Source organism: Canis lupus, chromosome 15, assembly GCF_048164855.1.
Source record: "Canis lupus baileyi chromosome 15, mCanLup2.hap1, whole genome shotgun sequence".
Classification (NCBI taxonomy): Eukaryota; Metazoa; Chordata; class Mammalia; order Carnivora; family Canidae; genus Canis; species Canis lupus.
This window is the reverse complement of record NC_132852.1, coordinates 47,620,846-47,633,896: the sequence shown is the minus strand read 5'-3', so window position 1 is coordinate 47,633,896 and position 13,051 is coordinate 47,620,846. Positions and strand designations below refer to the sequence as shown.

The window sequence follows — 13,051 nt, the reverse complement described above, 5'->3', positions numbered from 1 at the left end:
TGGTGAAGGCCTCCAAGAGAAGGAAGCTGTTATCACTTTCTAGGCTCTCCTCTTTGCTTCTGACCTGACCAGAGGATTCACAGCTTTCTTACCAATTCATTTTTTAATTTAAAATTAGAATAATTTTCCAGAGTTTTACATTGTTTTTAGGAAATCTAATCTTTCAGACCTTTCTTTCAACAATATATTTCTTAAATTTCTGAGATTTTCAGATAGATTCTCTTCAGTTTTTTTTTTTTTTTTGGCAGAATATATACAACATAAAACTTACCATTGTAATCATTTTAAGTGTATGGTTCTGTGGCATTCATTGCATTCCCAATGTTGTCCAAACATGACATCACTATTTCTAAAACTTTATCATTCTAGAGACTCTGTAACTACCAGGCAGTAACTCTCATTCCCCCATCTCTGGCCCCTGGCAACCCCTAATTCACTTTCTGTATCTGTTTGTTAGTTTGCTTCTAGGTTCCTCATATAAGTGGAGTCCCACAGTATCCTTTTGTGTCTGACTTATTTCACATAGCTTGTTTTCTAGGTTTATCCATGTTTTAGCATGTATCAGAATTCCACTTCTTATGAATGAATAATATTCCATTTTATGTTAATACCATATTTTGTTTATCCATTCAGTTGTTAGGGGCATTCAGGTTGTTTTCACTCTTTCACCATTGTGAACACCTACTACTGTGAACCATGTATAAGTGTCTGAGTTCCTTCTTTCACTTCTTTGGGATATATACCCAGAAGCAGAATTGCTGGATAATATGCTATTTCTATGTTTAGCATTTTTAGCAACTGTCAAACTGTTTTCCACAGTAGTTGAACTATTTTTCATTCCCACCAACAAAGTACTAGGGTCCCAATTTCTCCACAGCATCATCAACACTTGATATTTTCCATTGTTTGGTGATAGCCATTTTAGTATGTGGGAGGTGGTATTTCACTGTGTTTTTTTTATTTGCATTTCTTTAATGACTAAAGATGTTGAACATATTTCACTTGCCATTAAGTATATCTTCCTTGGAGAAATGTCAATTCAAGCCCTTTGCCTGTTTTTTTAATTGGGTTGTTTGGAGTTTTTTTGTGGTTGAGTTGTAGGGATACCTTATATATTTTGGATATTAATCCCTTATCAGGTATATAATTTGCAAATATCTTCTCCCATTCTATGGGTTATCTTTTCACTCTTTTGATAATGTCCTTTGATGCACAAAAATTTTAAATTTTGATGAAGTCTAGTTGATCAAGGTTTTTCTTTTGTTGCCTGTGCTTTTGATGTCATATCCAAAAGAATTATTGCTAAATACAATGTCATGAAGCTTTGCCCCTTTGTTTCTTCCAAGAGTTTTATTGTTTTAACTTGTATGTTTAGTTTTCTTTTTCTACCAATTCTGAGTAATTTTTTTTTTTTTTTTTATACAAAGTGATTCTTGCCTTCAGAAAAGGAAGGGTCTGGTACTTTTTTTTTTTTTTAATTTATTTTTATTTATGATAGAGAGAGAGAAGGGCAGAGGGAGAAGCAGGCTCCATGCAGGGAGCCCGATGTGGAACTTGATCCCTGGACCCTGGGATCATGCTTTGAACCAAAGGCAGACAGTCAATTGCTGAGCCACCCAGGCATCCCAATGTTATATTTTTTAAATGTTTTATAGAATTAACCATTGAAACCATCTGGTCCATGGTTTTCCTTGTTGGGAGGTTTTTTGATTACTACTTCCATGTCTTGTTATAGATATACTCAGATTTTCTATTTCTTCATTATTCAGTTGATCATGTTTCCAGGAAATTAGTTTTTTCATTTAGGTTATACAATTTGTTGGTATACAACCATTTGTAGTATTCTCTTATAATACTTTTGATTTCTGTAAAATCAGTAGTAATGTCTCTACTTTCATTTCTGATTTTAGTGATTTATGTCTTCTCCCCTTTGTGAATTTAGCTAAAAGTTTGTTAATTTTGATCTTTACAAAGAATCAGCTTGTTATTTCATTGGTTTCTATTTTTCTATTATTTTTTCTTTTCTAGTCTTTATTATTTCCTTCTTTTTGCTAAGCTTTGCGGATGGTGTACTCATTTTCCCCTCCTTGATGCATAGTGTTAGGTTACTGATTTGCGATTTTTCTTCTTTCATAACAGATATTTACATGCATAAAATTCCCTCTTAGCACTATTTTTGCTGTATCACATGTTTGGATATGTTGTGTTTTTATTTTTGTCTAGGTATTTCCTAGTTTCCCTTGTGACTTATCATTTGTCAGTTGTTTATGGGTATGTTAATTTCCACATATTTGTGAATTTTCCCATTTTGTACTTTTGATGTTTAGTTTCATCCCACTGTGATAAGAAAAGATATTTTTAATGATGTATTTTTTTAAAAACTTATTAAGACTTGTTTTGTGACCTGACATGTCAGGTCTTTTCTGGAGAATGTTCCACATACACTTGAGAAGAATGTGTGTTATGCTGGCGCTGAATGTGGTGTTCTGTATGTGTCTGTGGGACACAACTGATTTGTATGCTCCAGATCCTCTATATTCTTCTTGATCTTCTCCCTGGTTTTTCTATCTACTGTGGAAAATGACGATTGAAATATCCACGTGTTATTATAGAACTAGTTTTCCCTTCAATTCTGTGATATTTGCTTCATATAATTTGGGGCTCTTTATTTGGTGCATATATGTTTATAATTGTTATGTCTTGGTGAATTGATTATTTTTTAAAATATATAAGATCTTCCTTTATCTTTTATAACAGTTTTTTTTTAAGATTTATTTATTTATTTATTCAGAGAGAGCGAGAGAGAGGCAGAGACACAGGCAGAGGGAGAAGCAGGCTCCATGCAGGGAGCCCAACGTGGGACTCGATCCCAGGTGTCCAGGATCACACCCCGGGCTACAGGCGGCGCTAAACCGCTGCACCACCGGGGCTGCCCTCTTATAACAGTTTTAATCTAAAGTCTATTTTATCTAAGTAGCTTACCCAACTTTCTTGGTTACTATTTGTATGAACATCTTTTACCATTCTTTCACTTCCAGTCTTTTTCTATCTTGAGACTCAAGGTGAGTCTCTCATACCCAGTATATGTTTGGATTGTTTTTTTTTTTTTTAAATCCATTCTGCCAATCTCTGCCTTTTGATTGGACAATTTAATCCATTCACATTTGAAATAATTGCTGATGAGGAATTTACTACTGCCATTTTGTCTTATTTTTATTTATTTATTTTTCATTTTGTCTTTTTAAAAATTATTATTGTTTTGCCTTATAGCTTTGTCTCTCTTCTATTAGTGCCTTATTTCTGGTCAGCTGATTTTTTGTAATGACACGTTTTGATTGCCTTCAGTATATACTCTTCTGTATATTCTATAGATTTTTTCTTGGGGATCCTTGGATGGCTCAGCGGTTTAGTGTTTGCCTTCAGCCCAGGGCGTGATCTTGGGAGTCCCAGGATCGAGTCCCGCATCGGGTTCCCTGCATGGAGCCTGCTTCTACCTCTGCCTGTGTCTCTACCTCTCTCTCTCTCTCTCTCTGTGTCTCTCATGAATGAATAAATAAAATCTTAAAAAAAAAAAGATATTTTCTTTGTGGATACCATGGGAATTACATAAAACATCCTAAATTTATAAAATCTAATTTTAATGAACACCTCAACTGCATACAAAAACTCTATACTTTACACTTATTTCTCCTTTAAGTTATTAATATCACAAATTACATTTAAAAAATTTTTATTTATTTGATAGAGAGCAGGAGAGATCACAGAGGGAGAGGAAGAAAGAGAAGCAGACTTCCCACTGAGCAGGGAGCCCAACACAGGCCTTGATCCCAGGACCCTGGGATCATGACGTGAGCTGAAGACAGATGCTTTACCGACTGAGCCACACAGGTGCCCCCACAAATTACATTTTTATACACTGTGCCTAGTAACATATAATTATAACAATGATTTTTATGCATGTGTCTTTTAAGTCCTATTGAAAATAAAAAGTGGAGTTACTACCAAAATTAAAATTTTGATTTTTGTATTTGCCTGTAAATTTATCTTTATAAGAGATCTTTACACCTTCATACTGCTGTGAATTATGATTTACCATTCTATCATTTCACTGTGAGGGACTCCCTTTACCATTTGCTCCATGGTAGTATGCAGACCAGGCCCGTCCAAGGCAATAAGTGTGTGGGTACTGGGAAACAGGGATGCTCAAGGCCAAGCCCACTGCTACCTAGGGAAGGAGTGGGAGCAACTACAAAATGAGTTCAGACAGTTTCAGGTTTTCTTCACTTTTCTGTGGAGAAATGAGAGCTTGCAACTTCCTAGTCTGCCATTTTGCCAAAAATACTAGTTTTTAATCTATCAAGTTGGCAACAAGAGAAATTGTTAAATTTATAGAGCAAGTTTTAGGAAACTGGCACTCTCATCAGTGTTGGTGGCCGCTGGGAGAGTAATCTGTGTGTGTCTATGTGCATATAGATGAATGTGTGTACATGTAAGTGTATGTATATTTGTGTATCTGTGTGTATGTATGTGTATTATATATGTATCTGAAAAGACTTAATGCTGATATCATCTGACCTAGAAATTCAACTCCTAGAAACTTGGCTTAAGGAAATAATCATGGGTGGAGATATTTATTGTCCATATTTCTTATACTAATGAATACTGGCAGCAGTATTTATGTTCATGAGTAGGGGTTGGTTAAAACATGATCATTCACCAGGCAGTGAAATGGCACATACTCCCTAAAATTCATGTTGAGGAAGAATATTACAGTGAACTTATATTTAGTTATTACTTTAAAAAATATATGAATATATAAAAATATTTGTATTTTTATTTTATTTTTATTTTTTTTTAATTTTTTTATTTATTTATGATAGTCACAGAGAGAGAAATAGAGAGAGGCAGAGACACAGGCAGAGGGAGAAGCAGGCTCCATGCACAGGGGACCCGATGTGGGATTCGATCCCGGGTCTCCAGGATCGCGCCCTGGGCCAAAGGCAGGCGCCAAACCGCTGCGCCACCCAGGGATCCCTGTATTTTTAAATCAAATAAGTTTTTTTAAAAAAAATTATCTGCCCTCCCTCACTACCTTGAATCAGACCATTTAGCAGTTGCCTCCTCCTCAGTCTTTGTAATCCTGGTCTTCTTGGATTTATTCCCAATTTGCGACTCATAGCTCTTATGGCTTTACTTAGCTAACTTTACAGAGCATTAATTACCTTCTAATTTAAGGTAGCAATTTCTTGACCTTCCATCTTTCCTGGGAACAAAGATGCTCAAAACGGATGGATTCTCAGGAAGGGAAAGAGACCATGTACTAGCCAAAGTATTACTCACTTTACAAATTCTAACTCATTCAACCCTCAGAGAGAGGAAGGCCAATTTTTACCCCATTTTTCCAATAAGAAAACTCCAGCCCTGAGAAGGTTCTCTGTTGCTGGGATTGCAGAGTTGCTTATGGGTGGAGTCCAGATTTCAACCCCTGCCTTAGGCTCCTGTCTTTGCTCTTACTCTTATTAGCAGTAGAAATAGAATAATTATTGATGTAGGAAGCAAAGACAGAAGAGAAATTATTAAATTTCCTTACTTCCTGCAGCCCACAGACACATCCTCGAACCAGGCAGAGGGACCTTCCTCTAGGTAATCAGCTGCCTTGATGTGGATACTCTGCTAAGGGCAAAGACAACCTTAGCCCGACCCCAGGACCCTGTGAGTCTCCTCTAACATATAAAAGTTCCTTTAGAAACTTCCTTCATCTCTAAAGCCCCCAAGATACATGTTGGCATCCCCTCCCAAGCATATGGTCCACCATGTCTATCTGAAGGGACTCAGGACTCAGGTTTATTAGATGGTAATAAATGACCTTATCCTAACCACAGCTAGCCCCCTCAGGGTCCTGGAAACTTGGCTTCCAAATTCCTTAGAGGGGCACCTGGGTAGCTCTGGGTGAAGTGGCTACCTTCAGCTCAAGTCAGGACCCTGATCCCAGGATCGTGGGCCAGACTCCCTGCTCCATGGGGACACTGCTTGTCCCTCTTGCTGCTATTCCCCCTTGCTTGTGTTTGCTCACTCTCTGTCAAATAAGTAAATAAAATCTTAAAAAAAAATTCCTTAGAGACTTATGCCATCCCAACTGCCTTCCAACTTGAAAGTATAAAATGGGTCCCTCCTCATGACCCCGAGCCGCTCTTTCTGCCCAGGGTGGCGACCTCGTGATTTAATAAAACTACGCTTTTGTACCAAAAACGGCTCAAGAATTTTGTTGGCCCTGGCTTGGAACTCTCAGGTCTTTCCCACGTCAAATATCAGTAATGTCTACTAGAACACAGAAATGTGGTCAACAGTGGTTGACATTTTCCAAAGCTTTTGTTAAGCGTTTTCACTTACAAGAGCTCATTTATTTCTCAAAATTTTGTGCTGGAACAGGAACTGAGGCTCAAGCACTCCTGGGGTGCCTGTGAAACCCTCTGTAGTATCCTCAGACTCGTGGTTGTTATCGCTTCCTAACACAAGGTAAGGGGATGGTCACAGTGCTCCACAGTCCTTAGGGCTGAACACAAGGGGTAACTGGCTCAGAGAGGCCGACAACTTGTGCAAGACAGCACAGCAAGGGGCAGCCAGGGTGGCTCAGCAGTTTAGTGCCGCCTTCAGCCCAGGGCCTGATCCTGGAGACCCGGTCGAGTCCCACGTCGGGCTCCCTGCATGGAGCCTGCTTCTTCCTCTGCCTGTGCCTCTGCCTCCCTCTCTCTCTGTGTCTCTCATGAATAAATAAATAAAATCTTTAAAAAAAAAAAGCACAGCAATTAATAGGTTACTGCTTGCTAATAGTCGTAACAGCACCTTGCTCTCCTGGGTGAAGGAAAAGGCTTTTACGGAGGAAATCCAATCCTGTGGTTGGGAGGTGTCCACCTCACCTGGTCCGGCAGTTGCTTCGTGGCCCCGGGGCAGATTTTCGGCAGGTTTGGCCCCGTCTTTCCCCCTCCAGGAATCCTGGCCTGCTGGCACCAGGGCAGGTGGGCGGTGGGCGGGTCAAAGCTGCACCCAGTTGGTCTGGGTGCCAAGTCTGTGCTGCCTACCCCCACCACCAACTTCGGCCTTTGGGGGCGACTGCAGGACCCTCCCATGACCCCCTGCTATCTGAGGCCCCCGCCCCCCACCTCCCACCCCCTGCTGCCCCGAGCCCCCTCCCAGAGGGCCCTTGCCTCCCGTCCCGCCGCCCCGGGTCCCTCCTAGAGCTCCCCCTCCCAGAGCCCCCGGCCCCCTCCCCGCCCCCTTCCCTGCGCCTCCGGACCTCCTCCCCGAGCGCGGCCCCCTTCCCTGCGCCCCCGGCCCCTTCCCCGAGCACGGCACCCCCCAGCACCCCCGGGCCCCCTTCCCAAGCCCCAGGCCCCCTCCCCGCCGGCCCCGTCCCCGTCCCGAGCGCGGCCCCCTCCCCGCGCCCCTGGCCCCCCCCCACCGCCGCGGGCCCCCTCCCCGCGCCCCCGCAGCCCAGAGCGGCCCGGGCGGGCGGCCGTGGCCGGCGTGAGGCCCCTCCCCGGCGGAGGCGCTCGGGTGGAGGAAGCGGAGGCGGCGGCAGCGCCGAGACCTCGCTGCGCTGATGGCGTCGCCCGGGTGAGTGCGGCGCTCGGGCCCGCCGGAGAGGGGGAGAGGGGGCCGCGGCCGCGGGGAGGGGGCTCCGGTGCAGGTGCGAGCGCCCGCGGCCTTCCGCGGCCTTCCGCGTCCCCCGCCTGCCGGGCCAGCGGCCCTCCCAGGCCCTCCTGCCGACCTTGGGCGGGCGCAGCTGGGCAGGGCAGGGGAGGGGGGGGCCGCGGGCCTCCCGGTGGGGGCCCAGGTCGGGGTTGGCGGGGAGGTGGGGAGGACGTGCATGGCCCCGGAGCCTGGGAGTGACCCCCCCACCCCCCCACCCCCCCACCCCCGCAGCTGCTTCCCACTGGCTCGGTGGGGGCGGGCGCTGGGCTGGCCCGCGGGGCGCAGCCGAGGGGCCCGAAGGTCGTGGCTGAGTCCCGGGGCGCGGGCGGGCCTTGCGGGCCCTGCTGGGGTGGCAGCCCCTGTTCTGACATCACCGCCTGGCCTTGCCTCCCTGCTAAAACGCTTTTTCTCTCCGGAAACATGGTGACACACACCAACTGTAATTTTTGAAAAAATCCTGACGAAATAAAACCTCAGCCATTAATTACAATTAGTTTCTGCCTCCATAGTCTAACTAGTCGTGAAAGCTGGACACGACAACCCAGTACCTTCACAGAGGAGGAAAATTAGTCTCAAGGTCATTGGTTTAGTTGGTGAAATTCTTAAGGTGACGACTGTCCACATTCAGAGGGTCTTAGGCCCAGTGGCAGTGACAGCAGTCCCTCGGGGGTAGAGGTACTGTCAGGCTGGTGACAGGTGAACTGTCCCTGCCCGAGGCCTGCAGGGAGCCTTGGATTTGCTGGCAGGGCAGCCGAGTCATGGGCACTCTCCAGCTACCTGCTGGCCTTCCTGCTTTGGGGAGCTTTGGTGACACAGTAGCTAGTACTTTGAGCTCATAATAGGCTAAACACCTGGCCCATCCCTCAGAAGGCCGGTTGGATTGAACCAGAGTTCAAGGTCCCACCATGTCCCTGCCCCTCTTGTCAGATAACAGTGAGGTGGGGTGGCCTGCCAGCAGCAGCATGATGTCCAGGCCTGTGTGGGGCTGCCGTGAGGCCTTTCCAACCTGATGGCACATTTGGTGTCCAGACGCACCCCTTTGTAGGCCTGGGTCAGAGGTGGACTTAACTGTGGGCTGGTGTGGTGTCCCTGTGGGGGAGGCAGTAGCATAGATTTGATTCCATACTCTCATGAGTGACCCTATGAGTCTGCAGGGAGCGCTAATCTGTAATGTTCTGATGCATACTCCTCGGAAAGCCAAGGCCCCGAAACTTTCAGCATCCTTTGCTGGATTTCATAGAGAGAGCTACGCACTGTGGCTCGTTAGTATGGTGCATATGCACTGGGAACAGTCCACGCCTCCAGATTAACCTCGAGGTGTCTATTCTACAGGTTTCACTGGTAGGGAGAGTCCACCCAGGAAGACCTGACTTCCGGGGACTTTCTGGCCTGGCTTGGTCAGCTGACCAGCAGAGACCCCGCCTGCTGGACTTGTACCGTGGGAACAAGCCCAGAGCTTCAGGGCCAATGTGGGAAGGGACCTCTTATTCCTCCTGGGCTATGGAATGTATGGAGGGGCCTCTGACTCTGGTGTTCTTTCCTCAGCGAATCACTATAAGACAGCTGGGAAGGAAAGAGGAGGCCCTGATGGATGTGCTGGGGATTATGCAGAAGGGAATGGCCAGAAGCAAGGCAACAGAGGAAAAGACACATTTGGGATGAGCCACAGCCCAGTGAGTTTGGGGCTATGTAGAGACAAGATTGCTGGGTCAGGCTGTGGGACTTGGCCTCATCTGTGGGCTCACTGAGGGGCAGTCCACATGACAGCAGTGTGGAGGGGGCAGGACAGATGGAGCTTGGGGACCTGCCTCCATCCACTCCCTCCTGCGGGCGTCAAGGCTTGTCTCTGCACTCACAGCTGGTGGCTTTGCCATCAGCACCCCTTGGGCTCTGTCCTCCATCTGTGCTGATCCCAGCACGTGTTCTCTGCCAGACAGCATCCCTTCCTGGGGCCTTAGATGTCGTCTAAGTCACAGGTTCTTAGCCTGGGGTCCATGGTTCACTGGTGGGTGTCTGGAGTCCATGTGTTCCCTGAAATCAGTGCGTGCATTGCTGGGACCAGGTCTCTAGCCTCGCTGTCCACAGCCCGTTTCTAAGGGGCTCTACCCCAGCAGCACTATGACCACCTGTCTACACCCACCTGGAGGGCAGCAAGCCTGGATTACTTGGGCTAAATAAATATATGGTTCAGGTTTTTGTTTTTAAAGATTTATTTATTTATTTATTTACTGAGTGAGATATGGGGGGGGGCAAGCAAGGGTGAGGGACAGAGGGAGACGGAGAAGCAGACTCCCCACTGAGCTGGGAGCCCCACACGGGGCTCAATCCGGGGACCCTGAGATCACGCCCTGAGCCAAAGGCAGATGCTGAACCAATTGAGCCACCCAGGTGCCCGCTAGTTTTCAGATTGTTAATGGTAGATAATTCAAAAAACCAAAAATCCTAAAACAAAATGAAAATCAAATGTAATCTGAATTTCCATAGTTCACCACTTTTACAATTTTGGTGTGTTTTTAATTAGGCTATATTTAATTAGGCTGTGATTCTTATCAGAGAGATGGCCTTCCAGATACAACTGGGGTGCCCCCCCAACTCACTAGGCAAGCATCCTGACATTGTCCTTTGCGTTTACATGTTATGTTTGTTCTTTGCTCTGTCCCCTCAGCCCAATTTTCTTTTTATTGTGGTAGATTATATATAACAAGATTTGCTATCTGGCCCATGTACTGGCTCTGTTTTTACTTGACTGCTCTCATATAGTCCTGCAGCTTACGTTGTTCACCTGGCAGTATGGTGTACACTTCTCCCCGTGTCAGAACAGGATCGGGTCTACCTGAATTTTAGCGTTTATATGATATTGTGCAGCATGGTCATGTTATATAGATCAGGGGTTTCCGGTTCTCCCTGTAAGATAATGCTGCACATCGCATCTCCCCCCTGGACATGCAGAAATGTTTTTCTAGAGTAGATTCACAGAATTGGACGTTGTGGTCAGAGGACCTGTATTTTATTTTATTTTATTTATTTTTAAAAATATTTTTTATTTATTCATGAGAGACACAGAGAGAAAGGCAGAGACATAGGCAGACGGAGAAGTAGGCTCCATGCAGGGAGTCTAATGCGGGACTCGATCCCCAGACCCCAGGATAATGCCCTGAGCCAAAGGCAGACACTCACCCATTGAGCCACCCGGTCGTCCCTATTTTATTTTATTTTTAAAGATTTTATTTATTCATGAGAGACACAGAGAGAGCCAGAGACACAGGCAGAGGGAGAAGGAGGCTCCCTACAGAGAGCCCGATGTGGGACTCGATCCCGGGACCCAGGGTCATGCCCTGAGCTGAAGGCAGATGCTCAACCGCTGAGCCACCCAGGCGTTCCGAAGGCCTGTCTTTTTAAATTGATCCTCCTGAAGTGTCCTCATGAGCCGTGGAACTGCCTTCCCCTTCCCACCGCTGGACTTCAGGGGTCTCTGTGCCTCCCAGTAGATGACATGAGACTTTAAAATTTCTGCCTGTGTGATGCGCAATCATCGAGTAGGAACTAGGAAGCGACGGGTATCTTCACTGGCCGAGTCTTTAAAGATAGAAACTCCCTGCCTGGCCTGTGAACATGTTGCCAGTCTCTATCAAGCGCAGGGAAGAGCCTCTTACCCAGAACCACCAGTGTCCGGGGTCGGGGTGGGGGAGTGTCTTTTATTTATTTATTTATTTTGAAGGATTTTACTTATTTATTTACGAGAGACACAGCAAGAGAGGTAGAGACCCAGGCAGAGGGACAAGCAGGCTCCACGCAGGGAGCCCCATGCGGGACTCGATCCTGGGACCCCGGGGTCCCGCCCTGAGCCCAAGGCAGACGCTCCACTGCTGAGCCCCCCAGGCGCCCCCGGAGTTGTTCTTTTAAATGTACATTCTGCTCACTTCTCAGAAGAGTGTCGTCGGGCCCCCTCCACCTGCCTTTGCCTGTGTTAACCTAGGCCATTGTCCCCACCGTCCTGACAGACCAGGGAACCGAGGCTCAGCTACACCGTTTAAGTAAAAACCTGATGCAAAATCGCCCCACTAGTGTCGCCTGCAGTCGCCTGCAGTCGCTTGCAGTCTAGTTCCTGAGGCACAAACAAAAGTCTTGGTTCTATGTTTCATCCCGCAGAGCACGTGTGGCATGTCCCTGGCCGCTCTGGACGCAGCGGGAGCAGGGATGTGCTCACGAGGCTCAGTGGGGGAGGAAGCGGCGTGACCAGAACGGCTGTGGCTTGGATGCCGGTTTTACAAAAGAGGCCCGAGAGTGGCAGTGGCTCAGAAGCCCCTGTGGCTAAGTGATAGGCTCCCACTTGGGGCCCTGCTTCCAGAACCACCTGCCTGGCAAGGAGGCCTCAGGTTCTGGTTCTGGGTCGGCTGCTGTGTTGTGATGTTTCAGGTGATTCTCAGTTGCCTTCTTCTTAAAAACAAATAACACACCTGTGGTTTGCATTTCACAAGGCCTACAAGAGCCTTTGGGGGGGATGCAGGTGTGTCCCGCCCAGGGCAGAGGAGACCTGTGGACTCCTTGTTTTGTTTTAAACACTAAAGTGTGTTTGGGTGATGTCCTTTCTCACTTTTGTTTCTCTTTGGATCCTTGGCTTTTTCTCACAGCTTTGTAGTTCCTTGTATGTGGACAAAACCAGCCCTTTGTGTCACAAACACATTTCCCCAGTCCATCGTTTGCCTTGTGACTTTATGAAGCCTTCCCGACCTGGAGTTTTTTTTTTTTTTTTTAAGATTTTGCTTATTTATTTGAGAGAGAGCACAAGCAGGGGGAGCAGCAGAGGGAGAGGGAGAAACAGACTCCCCTCGAAGCAGGGAGCCTGATGTGGGGCTCAATCCTGGACCCTGAGATCATGACCTGAGCTGAAGGCAGATGCTTCACCTACTGAGCCCCCTAGGCGCCCCTCCAACTTTGGGTTTTAAGGCTTTAATATTTCCTTTCAGTGCATTTTTTGTTTCATTTTCCAGTTTAAATCTTAAATGTAGTTGATACTCATTTTGGAGAAGGGAATGGTCAGGATTTGCTGTTACTCTTCCAGGTTCTCAGGCCTGAATGACCCCAGACACTCTGAGCTCCCAGGGCAGGGGTGAGGTTCCTGGCCGGTGGGGGTTTGTCCCCAGGCCACCCATGACTGGGCTGTCCTCTCACCCACCGGGCCTGCAGCCTTCATTTCTGGTGGCTGGTCCTGTGGTTTCCTCTCTGGTGGGCTTTGTTCTCTTTTATTACTGTTCTTTTTTAGAATTTCCCTGATTGTCATTATAAACATTTCTCCATAGAATCAGTTTATCTGTTTTTTGACCTAGATGCTAGTTTAGCAAGTATTGACTTAAAAGGC

At 46.5% G+C, this 13,051-nt stretch overlaps 1 protein-coding gene across 14 annotated transcripts in view; it reads left to right on the top strand.

The window, feature by feature from the left end:
• The window catches only part of URGCP (upregulator of cell proliferation), a 50,567-nt gene that overhangs the window by 19,384 nt on the left and 18,132 nt on the right, over positions 1–13,051 (top strand). For 3 of the 14 annotated variants that reach the window (XM_072777135.1, XM_072777128.1, XM_072777132.1), the window contains exons 1-2: positions 7,473–7,614; positions 9,238–9,365. The exons of 3 other annotated variants lie outside the window; for them this stretch is intronic. Coding sequence is in view for 4 of the 11 variants with exons in the window: in XM_072777125.1 (XP_072633226.1) it covers positions 7,601–7,614 (14 nt within the window). In the remaining 7 variants the exon portion in view is untranslated. Of the gene's footprint in view, positions 1–3,745; positions 3,889–5,599; positions 5,713–6,429; positions 6,517–7,472; positions 7,615–9,237; positions 9,366–13,051 lie in introns of those variants that run through there. 8 more of the 14 variants (XM_072777129.1, XM_072777133.1, XM_072777125.1 and 5 more) reach the window with 6 other exon arrangements.